We start from the raw sequence: 18,471 nt of genomic DNA, 5'->3' as shown, positions 1-18,471 counted from the left end.
AAATAATTACTGGCCGACATTCCTAGTGGCAAAAAATATCAACCCCTAGAATGATCTGATGAATGTGAGGGCCTGGAGCTAACAGAAATGCAATGCCAGCTGAGCCAGCGTTCTCTTTACCAGCCCCGGGTATTTATTAAGCATCTTGCTCTGTGTAAAACCCACGATTTCACCTGGCTTTTGCTTATTTTTTAAATGTAAATCCGAAAGCAGAATGTTTTGTAACTGATGATTTGTGAATGTTATTTGTGTCTACAAGAGGTGATACCCCTACTCACTTTGAAATCAGTTCAGAGTGCAGGGATAAGATTTTGGTGGTGTGTGGCACACATTAGGTGCTCAGTAAATACAGAAAGGGGAGCAGGAAGGACAGAATGTGAGGAGGAAGGAGAGGGGGTGATCCCAGACTTGAGCCCTGGAGTCAGCCCACGTTAACCTGCAGGCTCTGTCATTAACCAGCTGGGTGACCTGGTAACATCCATTAACTTCTGACTTTTAAATTTGCTCATCTCTGAAATGAGATAAAATCTACTTCATAGGGTTTTTGAGAGGCTTAAATGACTTAATGCATATAAATATCTGACATAGACTACTCAGTAGATGCTAGTTTTTTAAATATAATGAATAATATATTCGTGAATTCCAGGGATTATCTTCTTTGAGCAAGCACTCACCTGTTTATCTTCCTGGACTTTAAAAATGAGCCCATGTTAATTAATTTGGATACACCCAGAACAGAGAGAGCCAAGCACATCAAAATTCCTCAGAAAAGCAGGCAGTCCCGGATATCAGCAGTGTTCTCAGGAACTTCCCCTGGGTGCTGGCATGAAGTTGAGCAGTTGCTCTTTTCTAAATTGCCCTTCACTGTGAGTTTTCCCTTTTTCCTAGGGTCTCAGGCTCCAGTCACAATTTTCACCTGATGCTGTTCTTTTGCCTAGAGCAGAAGGCCAGATTCTTTTTTCCTTTGTGTCCTCGTATTCTCTTCTTGGAGAGAGAGCATATTAGCTTGAGAACTGGACCCTTAAGAGCATATTAGCCTGAGAACTGGACCCTTACTGAGCCCAGGTCTCCCTGAAGAGTTTACCTGGAGGTAGAAGAAATACAAGCAAGCACAGGGCAGGGGCAATCTGGCTGGTGGGCCCAAGTCTGCCCCTCCATCTTTAGGGCCAGATATTAGCATTTCCTATCACCTTGGTAAGTCACATTTTCTGCAAATCAAGAAACTCTAATTCTCCCTCTTTCAAAGACATCACTTTTTCCTCCCAAGATTTGGTTTCCTCAGAATGAGGGTGTATTTTCTAAAAGTTTCACAGTGAGGCAAAGTCAGAATAAAAACACAAAAGCACTTAATCCAGCTATTGGGTAATATTGGAGATGGGGGGGCCAGTCAGAGCATTTCCCCAGTGTTTTTTTGAAGCAATTAATAGCACAGGCAGTTTTGGACACCTGGAGGACACCTGCTTTGGAAGGTCTAGCTGTCCCTCTGCACACAGTCCATTTCTCTCCATTGAACATGGAAGGCAAAGGGGCTCTGGCTTCTCACACTTGCTCATGGTTAGCATGTCTGGGTACTTAGCATGTGCCAGGCTGAGTTCCAAGTGCCATATATGGTAAATCACTCAATCCTCAGGACAGCTAAATTCTGAGGTAAATACCACTTTATTCACATTTACAGAGAAAGGAACCAAGGCTCAAAGACATTAAATAAATTTCCCAAGGTCAAACAGTTGGTAAGTGATAGAACCAGTAAAAAATCCAGGCAGTCTGGCTCCAGGACCTTTTCCTTAGCGACGACTCTCCACTTCCTAAGAAGTTATTAGTCCTACTGGAGGATCTCAAGAAGGGGCTGAAGGAGTCAAAAGTAAATTTAGCATTTCTCTTCTCCAGGCTTTTAAAATATTTAATTTTCAGTAGAATTCCAGGCACGAGTAGCAATTTTCACCTCAGTGAGACCAATTGCCTATATAGGCTATTTGGCGGCTCAGTGTTTTCCGTAAAGTACCCTCTGCTCTGCAGTAGGCAGCACCCTGTGTGCAGCTTGGGTTGAGTTGGAGTTTGGCTTGCAGGGTATGTGTTAGGGATGGCTGCTGGAGGGGAGTGGGCACAAAGAGAAGTGGAACTGTTGTGCAGGCCTGACACAGCCTCGGCCCAACACTCGAGGCGTGGGGGAGCAAATATGGTCTCTCAGAGCTGTCTTGTGGTGGGCTGACGGGGCGGGACCCCCACACCGCTGCCACCATCAGTGGGTGGATATGGCCTCCCCGGGGATGGGCATCTCCTTGGATAAGGGAGCTCATTTCAGCTGAGGCAGACCCTGAAGGGGCTGACAGCACTCCCACTGCTGAGGCGATGAGTTCTCCCCCGAGCATGGGCTCTCAGTGGTGCATCCCCATTTCCATTGGACACTTTGAGTTAAATCACAAGTGTGACTCTACTCATTGGCAAATGCTTTCTCCTAACTCAGTCTCTTGTTTGCTTGGGTTCAAGATAAAAGGCATTTACGATATTGCATAAGTAGAGACAGAGCCTCAACTATCTGGAATCCTTTTACTATAGCCCTGGGCAGAGGCAAAGTTATAATATCAATAGTCTCTTTGGACCATGTGATAAAAATCATACCTGGCATTTTTGGAGATACATGAACAATTTGATTTACTCGTCATATCTTTCAAGTGGAGCCAGTTGACTTTTTTCTGGGGGCCAGAGTCCAAAGCTAAAGGCCGCAGTACAGTGATGGAAATCTCTGGTTACATATTGCTTGCCAGCTGTCTTGAGAAAAATCTTTACGTGTTTAAGATTCTAGATTTAACTCTATTTTCCTTGCTCATTCCATCATGAAACTAGAGTAGTCCTCCAGTTCACTTTAGCATGGACATTAAATGCATCCCACTAACATATATCTTGTCCACCCAAGTTGACCACAGAGCTGTACCAGTGGCATAGTTTGCCTTTTAGGATCAGTTACTGCTCAGCCCAGTGTTGCCCAGCACCAGCTTTGGCCACTGGCTGTCTCACTACAGGGTGTGCAGAACCTCTTTCTCTTTGCTTTCTTTCAGGTTGGAAAACTTATCCAAGAAGCAGCTGGGAGAAGTAATTTGAAGAGAGTAACTCTGGAACTTGGAGGGAAAAGTCCTAATATTATTTTTGCTGATGCTGATTGTAAGTCCACCACAGATCTCACGCATGTCCCAGCACACTACCCTTTGGTGCTCTCTTTTGTATCTCCACTTTTGATAAGACATTAAGAAAAAAGGTCTTTGAAACAAAGGACAATCACGGTCCCCTTCTGAGGAGAAAATAGTTTAATGTTGGGGAAAGATCACTTAACAACTAAACAGAGTTTGTTTTCTAGACCTTGATGAGCCTTTTTTACTCTGATGTTGTAGAACAGGGTAGAAGAAGTGAATGCTTGGTCAGTGGTGTAGTGTCGTGGTATAGTATGAAGTTGAAAGAGCAGTGGTCTGAGCCACCCAGTTCCTGAAGTATAGTTTCTCTGCCTCGATTCAGGAAATCTAAAACTTCTCACCCATGCTTGGTGGCTGGTAGGTAAATCATTAAAAATAAATTCTACTGCACTAGCCCTGCCTGCATTCTTTTGAACCTACAACCCCTTCTCTGTTGAGTCATTCCAGCCCCTTCCTGCTGCACCCGTGACTTTCAGTTAGGATGACAGCACATTCGGGTCAGTTCAGCATGAATAGCCCTAAATCTGAGGTGACTGTACCTTGCCAGGAAGACTTTACAGAGGGTAGAGCAGTAACCTAAGAAACTCCGTGTCTCCAGGAAGGATGCCTCCTACTCCATTCTGCACAGGTGTGATCTTTCTGTTTTAGAAAGCTCTCCCAGGAAGGAAATTTCAAAATCTCCTTCAGTGATTCTTTATTTTTCCTTCACTTTTGCCAGATAGAGCTGCTTCCCTAATTTCACCCCTGCAAAGATCAGAAAACAGGAAGCAGGTTGCTTGAATTTCAGCCCCAGCTTGGAATTTGCAGAGTTCAGCTTTAGCTTTCTACTAGTTGTAAAGGGGATGAGAATTCTTACACTGATTCCTCTTGGGGACTAGGCGCTCCAATGACATTGATCCATTCAGTCAGTCAGTCAGCAGCTAGCACACACCAGCTTTGCTAATCCTATAATATCTCGAAGTGTAAGATACAAGAAATGAAATGGAAAGTTATCATATGCTATTATATAATTCCATGTCAATACAGAGGAACTTTTTAGTATCTTAAAAGAAGAGCCATTGCTGTTACAGTTTAATCACCAAAATACTAAACATTCAGCCACAAAGTCCTTTAGATTAGGGGTTGTAAGTCGGCCAGTTGCAGAATATAGACATGTTTACTTGTCTAAACATTACATTGTGTTTATAAAATGAAAGCTGCACATTAAACATATTGATTTCTGGTTTTTCTTAAAATCGGGAAGCTCTGGCAACCCTGGGCCAGATATATTCATGCGCAGCACCAATAAAATGTAGAGGCTTCCCTGCTTAGTCTCTCCATAACATCGCCTTGACACCTGGCAGATTCATACTTTACCTTATCTGCCTAGTCCTTTTCCACGTTGGGGTTTGAGACTCCTGTTACAGATAATGCAGTCCATTCCTTCTGTTTATGAAATAAGAAAGAGACTCAAAGAAATCAATTTGTTCTAAGTTCACATAGCAAGTAATGTCAGGGGCTAGTTAGAACTAGAACTAAGTTGTATTCCCAACGCAGTGCTATTTGCTCTTACGCTGTATGGTGAGCACGACGTCATGCCTGGGGCTGTGGAGAAGGGAGGGAGGTGGCTCCACAGACAGGCCCCTCCCAGGCAAAGCAATGTTGAGAGCATGGCTGTTTCCTCTTGTAGTGGACTATGCCGTGGAGCAGGCTCACCAGGGTGTGTTCTTCAACCAAGGCCAGTGCTGCACCGCAGGGTCGCGCATCTTTGTGGAAGAGTCCATCTACGAGGAGTTTGTGAGAAGAAGCGTGGAACGGGCCAAGAGGCGCATAGTGGGGAGTCCCTTTGACCCCACCACTGAGCAGGGTCCGCAGGTAAAGAAGTCATAAGCATTCCCTTTGTTCACTTAATCCCTAACTGGCACAGAAACCGGATGCTCTCCTGAGACCCAAAAAAAGCAACATCCTCCTTTTTCTTCTGCCTCCTTACTCTTCCACGTCTTCATAGCTGGAGATGTAGCCAGGGAAGGATCACTTATTTCTTATGCTTCTCTTTCCCTTTCTAAATTTTATCTCTGTAACACTGTGGGATTAGCATTGCCTTACAGATAATTCGAACTTTGGGGGTAAGCTGGTCTCTCAGCACTAAAGAAAGCCCTGGGCATAACCAGATGGAATCTTGACACAGAACCCAATCCCAGTCCTTCTAACCACCAAACTTGGGGACATCCCTACAGATGCCACAGGCAAGCAGGGTGGTGTCTGTCCTCCCCAGAGCCATTTATCCAGCTGCCAAAGATTCTCTCCACCAACCTGACCTCGCCTGAACAGATCACTGTGGCTGTAAATGTGTAGGAAATGAAGGGCTGGCTGACTTTCCTCCTGCTGCATGGCTGTCTGTCGCTGTGAATGCGTCACACACTGTGGTGGGGTGGGGAGGACCACAGACGTCTCTCCCAAGTGGCCAGACTGCCCTCTCTGGCTCTGCAGGTTCACCATAATCATCAAGGAATATTTCCAAATGGAATTCTAGTTTTAATCTGTAGAAGGGATCTGAGAATTTTTAAAGAGATATCTGGACAAGCTCCCGTCTGGGTCACTAGAGCATGAGTTTTCCTGGTAAGGGACAGCATCTCCTCAGTTTGGAGACCACTGGAGAGAAGATTGATGTTCTAGCTGAGCAAAGCAAACTTGAGCGAATGTGGGCTTTTGTGTTATTTACCATAATAACTGTATCACTTTTTTGGGGAGCAAAGCTGACTATTTTTTGGATCAGGGAGCTAATCCTTTACACTTAATCCTTTCCTCTGAAGTTTCCTTTAAAGGATTCCCTTAAAAATAAACCCCAGTAGAATTTGGTGTATAGCCCTATCTAAAGAGTTTGTGTGTTAATTTATCTATTGTTTTCATCTTTTTAATGTCAGTGCAACTTGCTGAATTATTCATTTGATTATAGAAGTGAGTTTTTTCTCATATAAATAATGAATAATAAATTAGCCAGTATCTTCATCATTTTGAAACATTTTCTAAATCTTCAACTGGTATTTCTGATTAGGCAGTATCATCAGAGCAGTACATTTATTGGAATCCTCAATATATTAGGTTGAACCATATGAAATTGCTATTTTTATAGGGTAAAAATTGGTAATTAACAGAAGTTTCATAAGATTTGACTGGGTATAGTGAAACTTTGAAAAAAATCGTAAATGAAAGATTCTTGAGAACATGCGTATTTTCATTTCCATAGAGGGCTGTACTTGTAATCATTAGGTCCTTTCTCCTGCAGATTGACAAGAAACAGTACAACAAGATCCTGGAGCTCATCCAGAGTGGTGTGGCCGAAGGTGCCAAGCTGGAATGTGGAGGCAAAGGACTGGGCCGAAAGGGGTTTTTTATTGAGCCCACGGTGTTTTCCAATGTCACTGATGATATGCGCATTGCCAAGGAGGAGGTATCAAATAAATGGTGTTCTTACAAAAGCCGCATCTTTCTTGGGATGGTTTCCAGAGCCTTTCTGGGAGATGATATTAGAACTTTAGCTCTTTATATTTTATATACATTCATTTTGCAGTAGCAATAAACATGGCTATGAAAATCCCAGTTTTAAGAAAAAAATTAAACCAAAAGGCAAGAAGCTAGATAGAGGCCAGATGACACACCATGTGATTGTGGTTATTATTTGACAACAGAACAATCAGAATAGCCAGTCATTGGCCTCAGTAATACACTTGCAACAGTTCAGTTCCTCGAACTGTGGTTCACTGGGCTATTAACCAGGAAAGAGAAAACATCCAAACGTCTCCATGTGTCTGAAGGAGACAAACCAGGAGCAAGTCAGCCAGTAGTCCAGAGCAGTCAGCTCTGGAGCAGGGTTTGGGGGATCGTAGAGGATGCCACTTTCTCTTCTGTACCTACAAACATACCTCTCGTACATGTACATGGGTGAGTGGGGATGGTAAACAAACTCTCAGGTTAGACTCATAATCTTATTCTGGGAAAGTTTGAGATATTTTATAATTTTGTGCTGCTAAACTTAAATGTCATTTAAATAATCAAGGCAGAGTAAACTTGCTTTGAAATATAGAAAGCAAGTAAAAGAAAGGTAAGGCAACCATGTTGAGTTAAACTATTTTGTTGCAGATCTTTGGCCCTGTTCAGGAAATTCTGAGGTTTAAGACTATGGATGAAGTGATCGAAAGAGCCAACAACTCAGACTTTGGACTCGTAGCAGCCGTCTTTACTAATGACATCAACAAGGCCCTCACAGTATCTTCTGCAATGCAAGCTGGGACTGTTTGGTAAGATTAGAGTCAGTTTGGTTGTTCTGGCCATATAGGAGCTGGCGTGAAATAAATAAACAAATATCCTCTGGAAGGACGGGGAAGACCAAAGGCAACCAGACTTCACCTGAAAAAGGGTACACTCCTTGCTGGCTAGATCAGGAAATCAAATAAATTTTAAATTACACATTTTTAATCTGGAAAAAAAGAATTAAAAACTAAAACTTTCAAAAGAAATATAATACTGGTTGGATTCTTTGTGTGCAGGCAGAATTTATACTAATTCATAGTCTATGTTTTCTTCTTTCAGGATCAATTGTTACAATGCCTTAAATGCCCAGAGCCCCTTTGGGGGATTCAAGATGTCCGGAAATGGGAGAGAAATGTAAGTGTCAAAGTTGCTGATGCCTGCAGAGAAACAGAGATTGCAAATATCAGCACAGCTTTCAAAATAATTTGATCCTTTTATGCTCATCCTTTCACTAAACTAACATTTTGTTGAGCATACTACTATAAGCTATTACATTTTAGAAAGATGAATAAGACACAATTCCCTTATCCTAAGTAAGAACAGAGAAAAATTAATGTACCACTAAGTCCACATAATAAGGGCTATTTAGAAGTATGTCAAACATCTTGTAAGTACAGAGGAAAAATCAATTAATTTTGCTTGGTGAGGTCAGAGAAGGCTTCACAGAGAAAATAGCATTTCAGCTTTTTAGGAGCTGGCATTCTAGGCTAAGTGACAGAAACAAAGGCATGAAGGCACAAGTACAGAATACTCAGGGACCAGAATGGAGTTTGGTATACTTAACATAAAGGTCACCAATTGCCAATGCTAGGGCGAAGTCTGACCTGCAGAAATGTTTTGTTTTGCTTTCACGACATTTGAAAATTTATGACATTCAAAAATGAGGAGGCTATACATAAAGTCTTGATTTCTTTCTTATTTTCATTCCCTATAACAAAATCGCTGGAGCTATGAGCTCTGCAATTTGCCATATTCCCCATTATTGTTGCTGCTTTGGGGGCTGAATATTGGTTGCCATTGATTTTACATCCACTAAGTTTACTCACTTATGTTGCCTGCTCTTTCCTATGGGTTCTTTGATTTGGGGACTGCAGGTTAGGGCATAGGATCAATGGAGGGCACTTATTAAAGACACAAATAGAAAGGTTGGTTTAAACCACATTTCAAGGGCTTTAAAGGAAATTCTGTGGGAACAGGAGATAACAAAGTTTTTAAGGCCAAGATTCTTGGCATATAGAGGATGTCTTGGCAGAGACTAGAAGAAGATCTATTATAAGGATTTTGCAATAACAATAATAGGTATTGTCTTAGTCCATTTGGGCTGCTATAAAAATATCTTGGACTAGGTAATTTACAAAAAACAGAAATTGCTCCCAGTTCTGGAGGCTAAGAAGTCTAAGATCAAGCTACCAGAAGATTTGGTGTCGGATGAGGGCTTATTCCTCATAGGTGGTAACTTCTGTGTTCTCACATGATACAAGGGGCAAAGGAGCTCACTCAAGCCTCATATAAGGGCACTAATCCTATTCATGAGGGTGGACTCCTCATGACTTAATCACTTTTCGAAGGCCCTACCTCTTAATGCTATCACATTGGGTATTCTGTTTCAACATAGGAATTTGGAGTTCACAGACATTCAGACCATAGCAAGTCTCATTAATTAATTGCTTGCTGTTTATCTGGCTTTATGCTAACTGCTTTTCTAACCTTGTCTCATCTGCTTTTCACAGTGATTCCATGGGATAGATACACGTATCGTTACAGATGGCCCAGACGAGAAACTAAGGGTTAGAGTGGTTAAGTAGCTTGCCCAAGTCACACAGCTAGTAAGTGGCAGATCAGAGGTTTGAACTTTGGTCTCAATGGCTCCAGATGCACTTAAGTTGCATTATGTCCAGCCAAGGGAGCATGGAGACCAGGTGCAGGAACTCTTCTGATCAGGAACTCTTCTGATCAGAAACAGGATCAGAGCTTGACAGAGTCCTCCTGAGATGCTAAGGATCTGAAAAATAGGACTGTAGCAGAAGTAAACTAGATTCAAGAGGGATTTTACTTGCAAACTTCGGTAAAAATTGATACTTTGAGTGGCATTCAGAGGACAAATGGTAGCCAGGGTGTTTCTAAGCTGAATGTGCCCCCATCCAGAACAAAAAAACACTTTCCCTCATTTTGAAAGGAGCTGATCCATAGTTTCCAAATCCTGTGATTCACAAGAGGAAACTTGTTCCATGCCCACTTCCTCGGCCATTACTGAGCAAGTGCTTAGTTTACAATCACTCTGCTAACAAGTATTGAGCATGAACTGTGTACAAAGCACTGTGCTTGGTCTGTGGGGGAAGATGCAGGTCATTAAGGCATTTGAAATGTTGTTGGATAAATGAATAGAAAACATTGAAAGAATCAGAAGAAAGAAAAGACTCAAGTGATAGAGGAGTTCAGGGACGGGGAAGATGATTGTGAGCTGGAGGAGTCTGGGAAACCTTTAGATATGATCTGGTACAGGGATTTGAATTGGCCTTTCAAGGAGAGGAGCACATGAGTAGATGGAGAAAGGGGAATATATTTTCAAGGTTGATGAGCAGAGCAAGATAACAGTAGGGGAAGAGTGAGTGAAGCCATTGTGGAAGAAATAAGTATGGGAAAGGCAGTGAACCCATAAGACTAGAGCAGAGGGTTCACATGCTTCAGATAGTTTAGCTGGTAATTTCTAGCTCCTAATCATTAAACCAAAAAGTAGGTATACTTGGAGGCTAAGAGCAATTTCTAGAATCACACTGATCAGATTTGAATCCTGCCTCTACTACTTACTACCTGTACAACATTGGAAAAATTACTTAATCTCACTAAGCCTCACTTTCCTCATCTATAAAATGGGGATCATCATAATACCTACCTCAGAGGGCTGCTGGAAGGATGAAGTGTTAGGATTAAGTATGCAAACATCCAACAGAGTGTCTGGCAAGCCTTCAGAAAACGTTAGCTGCTATCATCATTGTCAATCAGGTAGATCGAGGGTTCCCCAACCTATGGTGAGTTGTATATTTCATTATATATTACAATGTAATAATAATAGAAATAAAGTGCACAATAAATTTAATGCGCTTGAATCAACCCGAAACCATCTCCCCTCTCCCCAGTCCATGGAAAAATTGTCTTCAACAAAAACATTCCCTTGTGCCAAAAAGGTTGGGGACCGCTGAAGTAGATGACTGTTACATAGGCCATCCCTCTTTTTCTTAACAAACCTGTTACTGTGGAAGTGTGGCAGAAGCTTTCCTAAACCCCAGCTAGCGTAACCAGCTCATGTTCTGTCTCTGGCAGTGCCAGGGAGAAGCTATTCTCACTTGAACCTTTGTGTCTGGCCTCCAGCACCCCTGTCTTGCTTAAAAGCCAGAACCTATAACCAGTCTGAGTCCTGTTGGCTCAGTTATTAGTATTTCTTCAGCTTTCGTAATATCTTCATGTACTCCAGTGTCTGTTCTTCACTTGCATGTGGCCTTAACTTTCTGCTTCCACTTTTCAAGATGCCTTCCACTTGTTACTTCATTTCCTGCCTCTATGCCTGTGCTCTCCTGGGCTCTGAAATGTTGGGGCAATCGCTGGCTCTGGAAATGCTGCTCGCATTGACTGTTTTGTCACAGATCATTAACAGAGTGAATCACTGGAATAAAATATACTTGTAATAAATGATGCCTGATTGATGGAGCCTAATCCCAGACTAGCCCTGGTCCCTCATCGCGGGCAGGCCTCCTGCCAGGATCCAGGCTTCAGACCTTATCTAGACATTACTCCCATCAGAAATGTTCTCCTTGCCTAGAAAGCCCAGGAGACAGTTTGTGTCAGAACCTCACATAACGGTGGCCCAGAGACTAAAGAACAATTTCGCTCTACTTGTCTTGTAGGCACTATAGTGATTTGGCCTTCCCAGTGCAGTTAAAAATAATTAGGAAATGGTGCTCTTGGATGAGACTGACTTCATCTTGTCGAAATTACATGGTTCTTTGTCTGTACTTACCCAGAAAACTTCCTTAAATGACATAGCGGGGTAGGAAACGCTTCAAATAAAAGAACCTGCTCTGTCTTGATCCCCGAATCTTCCATCTCATTTGATACAAGCCCAGAAACTCCACTCCATTTGGACAAATTATGTATCTCATGGCCTATAAACCCCTACCCCTTTGGTCCCTGACACCCTGCTATCAACTTCTGAGAGGAGCAGAGAAGAGAAGCAGCACTTCCAGAAACCAGCGCTAAGGAGGGCTGACCCAGCCCCTGAGGTCTCCCCACGGAGAACTGTGGGGAGGGCTGCCCTCTACAGGTTATCTGATGGTCTGGCCTCTAACTCTCAGAGTCAGAGACTTGAGTTGAGCTTTTCTCAGTTCTGCCTACCCCGCTAATTCCACCTGTTTTGCTCTTCCTGTCCTTTTCCTTACTTCCTCATTTAAGCTCCCCCTGAGATGAGGGGCGGTAAAGCACACGCCATAAAACATGTCACAAACAGAGGGGGTGGAAAGAAAGCCGTGAATCTCAGCATTTTAAAAACTAATGAGACAGGCTTTGAAAATGAGAAGCATTGTTAGATACTTTAAAGAAGGCTTCTCAAATTGTGTGTGTGTGTGTGTGCATGCGCGCGCATGTACAGGCATGCAGAACATGCATGTGCACAGAAAGAAGTCGCCTGCAGCCTGGGGGACGGGGTTGTTAAGCATGCCTATCTGGGGACCCACTCTCAGAGATTCTGAGTTGGTCTGGGCTAGGGCCCAGGGTCTGCATTTTTAACAAGCTTCTGGAACGATTCTGATGCAGGTGGTCTACAGGCCTTACTCTGAGAAATGCTGCTGCAAGCCAGATAAGAGGGCGGGAAAGTACATACCCTAAACAGAAATCCTTATTTGTTTTATGGGTAAGTCTGAGTGATTTCTAAAATGGCTGGCTGAGAGCTCCAAAATCTGGCATGTTACCTTACCTCTAGGTATGCCGAGCTCGGTTTATCATAGGGAATATAACCCAGGCTGCTGAGAAGCAGGAATGCAGACTTCTGCACGTGTCTGTGTCCTGACGCATTGCCCAGCCATGAAGGTGCGTCGGTAATGATATGCCTGTCTTCTGTGCAGCAGTGGGGTTCTTCCTTGTTAACTGAGGAACTGGATGTGCCACAGAGTTTAACTGAAGTAAATAGATTTGAGAGAAAGATCCTGGAATAAGATGGTGAGATTGCCGAAGAATTTCAACTTCAGGGCGTTTAGAGACCTTCGAGCAGTGTTTCTCAAAGTGTGAGCCAAATGACCATCCGCATCACAGTTTCCTGGGTCCCCCCCAGATCTTCTGAAACAGAATCGTTGAAGGGAAGGGTTTCAAGAATCTGCAGTTTAAGCAAAGCTCCTTGGGTGATACTTACACATGCCGAGGGTCAGGAACTGCTGCCAGATAGATGACTGGGCACTGAGAGGATGAAGGTGACTCAACTTGTGTCCTTCAGCCAATTAATGGCAGAGCCAAGTTGGCGCTCCTGTCCCAACCCCAGCGCCAGTGTTCTTTCTCCACTCCGTGCTGCCTTGGTCACTCTGCTCTGGACCTCTCACTGGTTTTCCTTGATGCCTGGGCCCATGGGTGTCCTTTTGATAGCAGATTTGAGTCCATTCTTCTGTTTCGGAGCAGGCTGTGCCTGGATTGTTGGCTGGGCCCTGGGAGAGGAGCACCTCCAATACAGCAGGGTTTTCCGTGGCATCACACACCCAGGGGCTGGGACGCAACAGCCACAAATGAAAGCCACCATAGCTGTGAGGTTTCAGAGTCTGTAGCCTTCCTTACATTTCCCACAGCCTAGTCAGAGATTGAGTGGGAGGAAAGTGTGGTTCAGGGTCTGCCCCAAGTGCGTGCACAAGCCAGGAAACAAGAAGGGAGTAAACTTACTTCAAACAGGAGGCACATGATGTCCGTGATGAAGAGACACATTCAGAATTGCCCAAGGACAGGAAAAAGTCCAGAGAGAGCCAGAGCTGAGCTGGTAATAAAGAGCCTCAGAGCTCGGATGGAGCTAATGAGGCAGCCATGTAATGAGTGGGGCAGGCACGGTTTGTTTTTCTCATTCCTCTAAGAAAAATGACCTATACGGACAGGAGAACTTCGTGCTTGTCCCAGGCTCTCCTTGACTGCCCTCTGATAGCAACTCAGGGGCTCTTCTGCTCGGGGGAGCTTTTGGCAGAGCAGTTGGAGCCTTGTTAGGGCCACAGGGATTCCTGAAAGGAACCGCAATCAATCACTGCAGCAGGTCTCGCTTGTAAAGCCCAGTTACAGTAACTCCATACATTTTATGACGGGCTGTTTTAAAAGATAGCCTTTGTTAATCCTTTCATATTCAAATACATCCTTACGTGTTCTTTAATTTTTCCCTGGTGGAGACGGTACAGCAACAGGGTGGAACTGGGGAAGGGGGACTGGGAAGAAGACCTCCCGCCCTCCTCCCTCCCTCCCGCAGTCATCGAGCGCCTTCTCCGTGCCTGATGCTGTAGGCTATATGCTGTGTTTGGTGGAAGGCAAAACGCAAAATTAGCAGGATCCAGCTTAGTGGGGAAGACAGAAATGTTCAAGCCTTTCCTCCCAGTGTGCTAAGCACTGTGGTCGAGGCGTGGACAGGGGCTCTGAGAGCACGGAGGAGGGAGGAGCTGCTTCTCCTGAAGCTATCAGGAAAAGCTTCATGAAGGAGTGACCAAAAAGAATAAAACAAAAAAAGTCTGTTATTTTAAAGAAAAAGAATTAGGAGAACGTGCTTGATTTTACAATGGAATAGAAAACAAAGGCACGTAAGATGAGGTGAAAAGGAGAAGAGAGGTGACGAGGAGGATCGCAGCACACAGGCTTTGCCCCAGCGTCCTTGCCTCAGGGGGCGTGCAGAGGGCTGGGACCCTCAGACAGGCGAGCCCTCGCGCCCCCTCCATCTCAGTCCTCAGCACCTGCAGCCCTGAGAGGCTGGGACCAGTTACTCATTTTGCTTGCTCCGAGCCCCGCACAGTGCTGCCTGTAGAGATCACTCGTAAGTAAGTGGTTGCTGACTGACTGCGTGGCGACCCTTGATACGTGACCGGGACTCTAGAGGGGAAGTGGCTAAAGGAGAAGCTTGGGGGGAAAGCATGCTAACACTTCCCAATTCCTTTTTAGTCAATTACTTTTATTTCCTAAATCTTCCCCCTGACTCCGTGGGGGATGTGGACCCGACTTATTCAGGATTATGTGTTTACAGCGTTGCAGATGATTCCTGCTTTTCCATGGTAGGCCATTAGATATCCGTTCCCATTTATTAAATCTAAAGAACAAGGAAAAAGAAATCTGGAATAACAAACAGAGAAGAGCCTAGCCTGGGAATCCTAACCTTTTCTTTCAGTTAATGTGGACTAGGTCACTAGGCACACAGTCAAACAGAGACATCCAGAGGACACCCAGCAGCAAGAACAGAGTTTTAAAGGAGGAAAGCACACTACTGTCCTCAAGGCCTGGTGCTGAACCAGCGCTGCCTTATGGGGAGAAACACGGCCAGGGGGTGTCAGAGACCTGGGGCCTGGTTCCACTGCTGCCCGCGGTGCTCAGCCCTGCAGCACAGCTCAGGGTCGGCTGTGTGCCCTCTGGCCAAGGCTAACCCCCAGGCCCAGTTCTCTGAGTAGTTGGGAGTTGTTGCCTTTCTGCTCAATACTGTGAAGACAAGTCATCCTTTAACTTTGACAACTGGTGACGACGGCTCATGAGATGACAGTTTTCTCTGCCCCTCAGAGGGAGGCTGGGCTGTCCATCCATTAGGAATCTTAACGTGAAAACCCCAGAACCTGCTGCGAGCAGGTGACACGCTGCACCTTCCCGGTACTCACACCATTGCTCAGGTGTGGCTGCCTGGGCTCTAGCATCTGACACTACCCATTTCTGTGTTTCAGGGGAGAATTCGGTTTGCGAGAGTACTCAGAAGTTAAGACTGTGACAGTAAAGATCCCCCAGAAGAACTCCTAGGAAGGCCTCGGAGGAAGATGAAGGCCAGCCCGCACGTCTCCCCCTCTCTGCTTTCTCTGTAGGGCCCAGCTCTCAGGAACACAAAGTTGAGCCACAGTCCTTATTTAAAGATTGAAATGATGACACATAGGCCGGGCAGGTTGCTGCACAACTACAGCAAACAGCCAGGCATGGATTCTTGGCACTCTGTAAGGGATCGCCTTAATGATACCAAATATTGGGGAACGTGGGGTAAAAGCAAGGGGAGGAGCCGTCGGGCACATCCGGTATCTCTCTGGAGCGAGGGATGAAGGAAGGGAGCTGTGTTAGCTGATGCCTTTGTCACAAAGGACTTTCCTCTTGAGAAAAGGTGACCTTTCCACCATCTTCATTTTCCTTCTTCCAGGCCCTCCCCGCTCACCCACCCCTCCTTCTCTTCCAAGGAGATCTCAGCTGACTGAACTCATTTTGGGGCAGATGTTTGGGCCGGGAACAATTTTCCAAGGTTTTGCAGCCAAATTACCATTTCATGTATCCATTTCTTCAAAGCAAAACATGAAATGGTTTTAGTTAAGCGTCAGACCACACTGAAAATGCCAGGAGCTGGTACACTACAGATGTACTCAGAAGTAAGAACTCAGGATACTCCTGACCCAATCTGGTTTTCTTAGATCCATAAATAATACGAGTGAAAGAAGATCAGGACGATAGAGACCGGAGGTCATCAGGTCATCATGTCATCATGTGTAGTTCACAGCTTCTGAGCTTGCTGTATGGTTTTGTTTCATGTTGGGGTGTGGGGGGGGTGGGTGTGTTTAATTCCTTCTTGGTTATTCTGGAATAAGATAAGGGGTAGGTTATTTTTCATAAGATAAGTTCCCTTCCAAAGCTTACTTAGAACCAACCAAAAAACAATCCAAGTAGGCTTGAGAATTTGATGATGCTGGATGCCTTGCAGAAAAAATTCAGATTCTAGTATGGGGTGGCAATTCTTATTAAATGAATTATTTCCATAGTTGGAATCTATAGCTTCTTCTCCACCCCAGCTCCCTGCACCAGCAGCTGGTGCTCCCAGTGCTGTGGCTGTTACTTTGGCCTCTCCTGCCCTGCTACTGTGCCCTAAGTCCACTGGCAGTAACCTTGGAAAATCAGGCCAAGCCTGGGGATGTCCTTTTCCATTTGCAGAGCTCCAATGTGCCGTGACTGCCGTGCTCCACCAGAGCTCCTCCGTCACACCCAGCAGCTCGTTCGTCTACACCCCCTTCTTGCCCCTCGGCAAGCAAGCCGCGGCCTACAGAGGAGGAGGCGCGAGGTGGCTCATCTCCCTCCCTCCCAACCACACGCTCCTCTCCTGCTTCCCAGCGATGCCACTGGTTTGACGTGGCAGTGTTAGCTTCCTTTCCTTCTTCCCTCTTTCCAGCTGCCAAATCCAAGACAGTCTCATACCTAGATGCAGATCATTTATTTTAAAGTACCAAACATAACCTAGAGTATGTGGAATACGGGCAACATGTATTTAGCCTTCTGTATTTGACGATTTTCTGCTTTCTAACCATACCGGTTTTCTATTTATAACTCTTGTCTATCCACGATGTTTTAAAGAAATCTTTACTTGCTGTTACTTACAAACGACAGTGCGTTCAGCAGCCCGATGCCTTGAGCCCTGACAGATGCCGTACTTCTGAGTTCTTCCACGTGAATGCCATGCTCTTCTCCTGTAGCATGTGTCCGAGTGGACATATCCATTAACCAACTAGTTACCTTTGGACTGCAATATAGAATGTGAAAATGAAGATTTATTTCTTTTAATTTACTTAAAAAGAAACCTCTGTGCTAGCAATAAAGCATTTATATTGTGTACTCCTTGCGATTCTTTGGCTGTGTTTGTAAGTCTTTGTGTCGCGCTAAGTGCATTGGGTCCTTCCCACGGCGGCGGCTGTTTCAGCTGTGCTGCTCTCTCAGGTTACTGGCATTTTTACACAACGCATTAAGGTAAACAAAAACCTGTTCTCTGACACTATTCAAAATCTCTGTGTGCATACAGTTTGGGGTGGCAGATAAGTATAACCATGTATGAAATACATGAAATGACAAGTTCCATTCAAAATACCCTCCGTGAAAGCTGAAACGAGAAGTTTGTAGGGCCTGGTCTCACAAACGTGGCCTACACCCTGAGAGCTCACGTTGCTGCTGGCATTTCGCAGTAGCTTTGTTTTTATTTACCAAAGTGAAATGAAGTCAAAGGCTGACAACCTGATGAAATATTTTTGCAGCTGTGAAAAGCAAGGTGTAGATGGTGACTGTACTACTAACAGGCTAGAGCTTGTTTACTCTGTGTTCTCAGAGTCCAGCTTGCGGGGAGGGGTTCCTACCCTTTAGAACCGCATACCTCCCACCCCCAACCCTTGTAACCTCCACCCAAGTTCTGGTCAAGTTAGACAAAAACGAACGCTAACGACTTAGCCCCAGAGAAAATCCACCCTGGGGTAAGAGATGCGTTGTGCTGGGCAGGGCTTCGTTGCATGGGCTAAAACTCTGAAATGTGGGCTTCCTGTGAGTCTACCTCATGTTCTATAGATTGAGCCATCAAGCAGAAAATGAGAAAGACATGGACATGGAGTAATATTTAAAAGTCTTTTGGAAGGGTGCCATTGTAGCACGTATGGGTAGCAGGCATCTGAAATAAGATAAACATAAGAAAGCATTCTTGGTGAAGGGAATAACCTGCAAAAGCACAGAGCAGAGGCCAAGCTCGGCATAGCTCTGCGATGGTGAGGAGATGGGCTGCGAGAGCAGGCCCTGCGTGCCGGCAGTCGGGCTGCAGAGGGCCTTGGCAGTCAGCCAGAGGTTTTCCCCGGTAATGTGATAGAAAATTGAGAGTCACTGGTAGGTTTGGGGCTGGAGGGTAATGGAAGCAGTGGTTAGAGCATTGTGGTCCGAAGCAAAGTGGGTGGAAGGATAAAGACTGATGACAAGGCCAGTTTGGCGGAAGACTAGCTTGGGCGGGGGCGGGGGGATGGAG

General features: G+C 44.9%; 1 protein-coding gene across 2 annotated transcripts in view; it reads left to right on the top strand.

Annotated features, from left to right (window-relative positions):
- The window catches only part of ALDH1A2 (aldehyde dehydrogenase 1 family, member A2), a 101,572-nt gene extending 84,258 nt beyond the window's left edge, over positions 1–17,314 (top strand). Inside the window, exons 8-13 of one of the 2 annotated variants that reach the window (XM_012658072.1) lie at positions 3,057–3,159; positions 4,855–5,039; positions 6,451–6,615; positions 7,305–7,462; positions 7,755–7,829; positions 15,398–17,314. In XM_012658072.1, coding sequence (XP_012513526.1) covers positions 3,057–3,159; positions 4,855–5,039; positions 6,451–6,615; positions 7,305–7,462; positions 7,755–7,829; positions 15,398–15,470 — 759 coding nt within the window. In that variant the 3' untranslated portion in view covers positions 15,471–17,314. The remainder of the gene's footprint in view (positions 1–3,056; positions 3,160–4,854; positions 5,040–6,450; positions 6,616–7,304; positions 7,463–7,754; positions 7,830–15,397) is intronic. The other variant, XM_012658073.1, reaches the window with a different exon arrangement.
- Positions 17,315–18,471: the final 1,157 nt, after the last annotated feature.

The sequence above is a fragment of the Propithecus coquereli genome, unplaced genomic scaffold, assembly GCF_000956105.1.
Source record: "Propithecus coquereli isolate 6110/MARCELLA unplaced genomic scaffold, Pcoq_1.0 Scaffold57, whole genome shotgun sequence".
NCBI lineage: Eukaryota > Metazoa > Chordata > Mammalia > Primates > Indriidae > Propithecus > Propithecus coquereli.
Note: the sequence above shows the minus strand (reverse complement) of the source record. Positions and strands in the feature narration are given on the sequence as shown.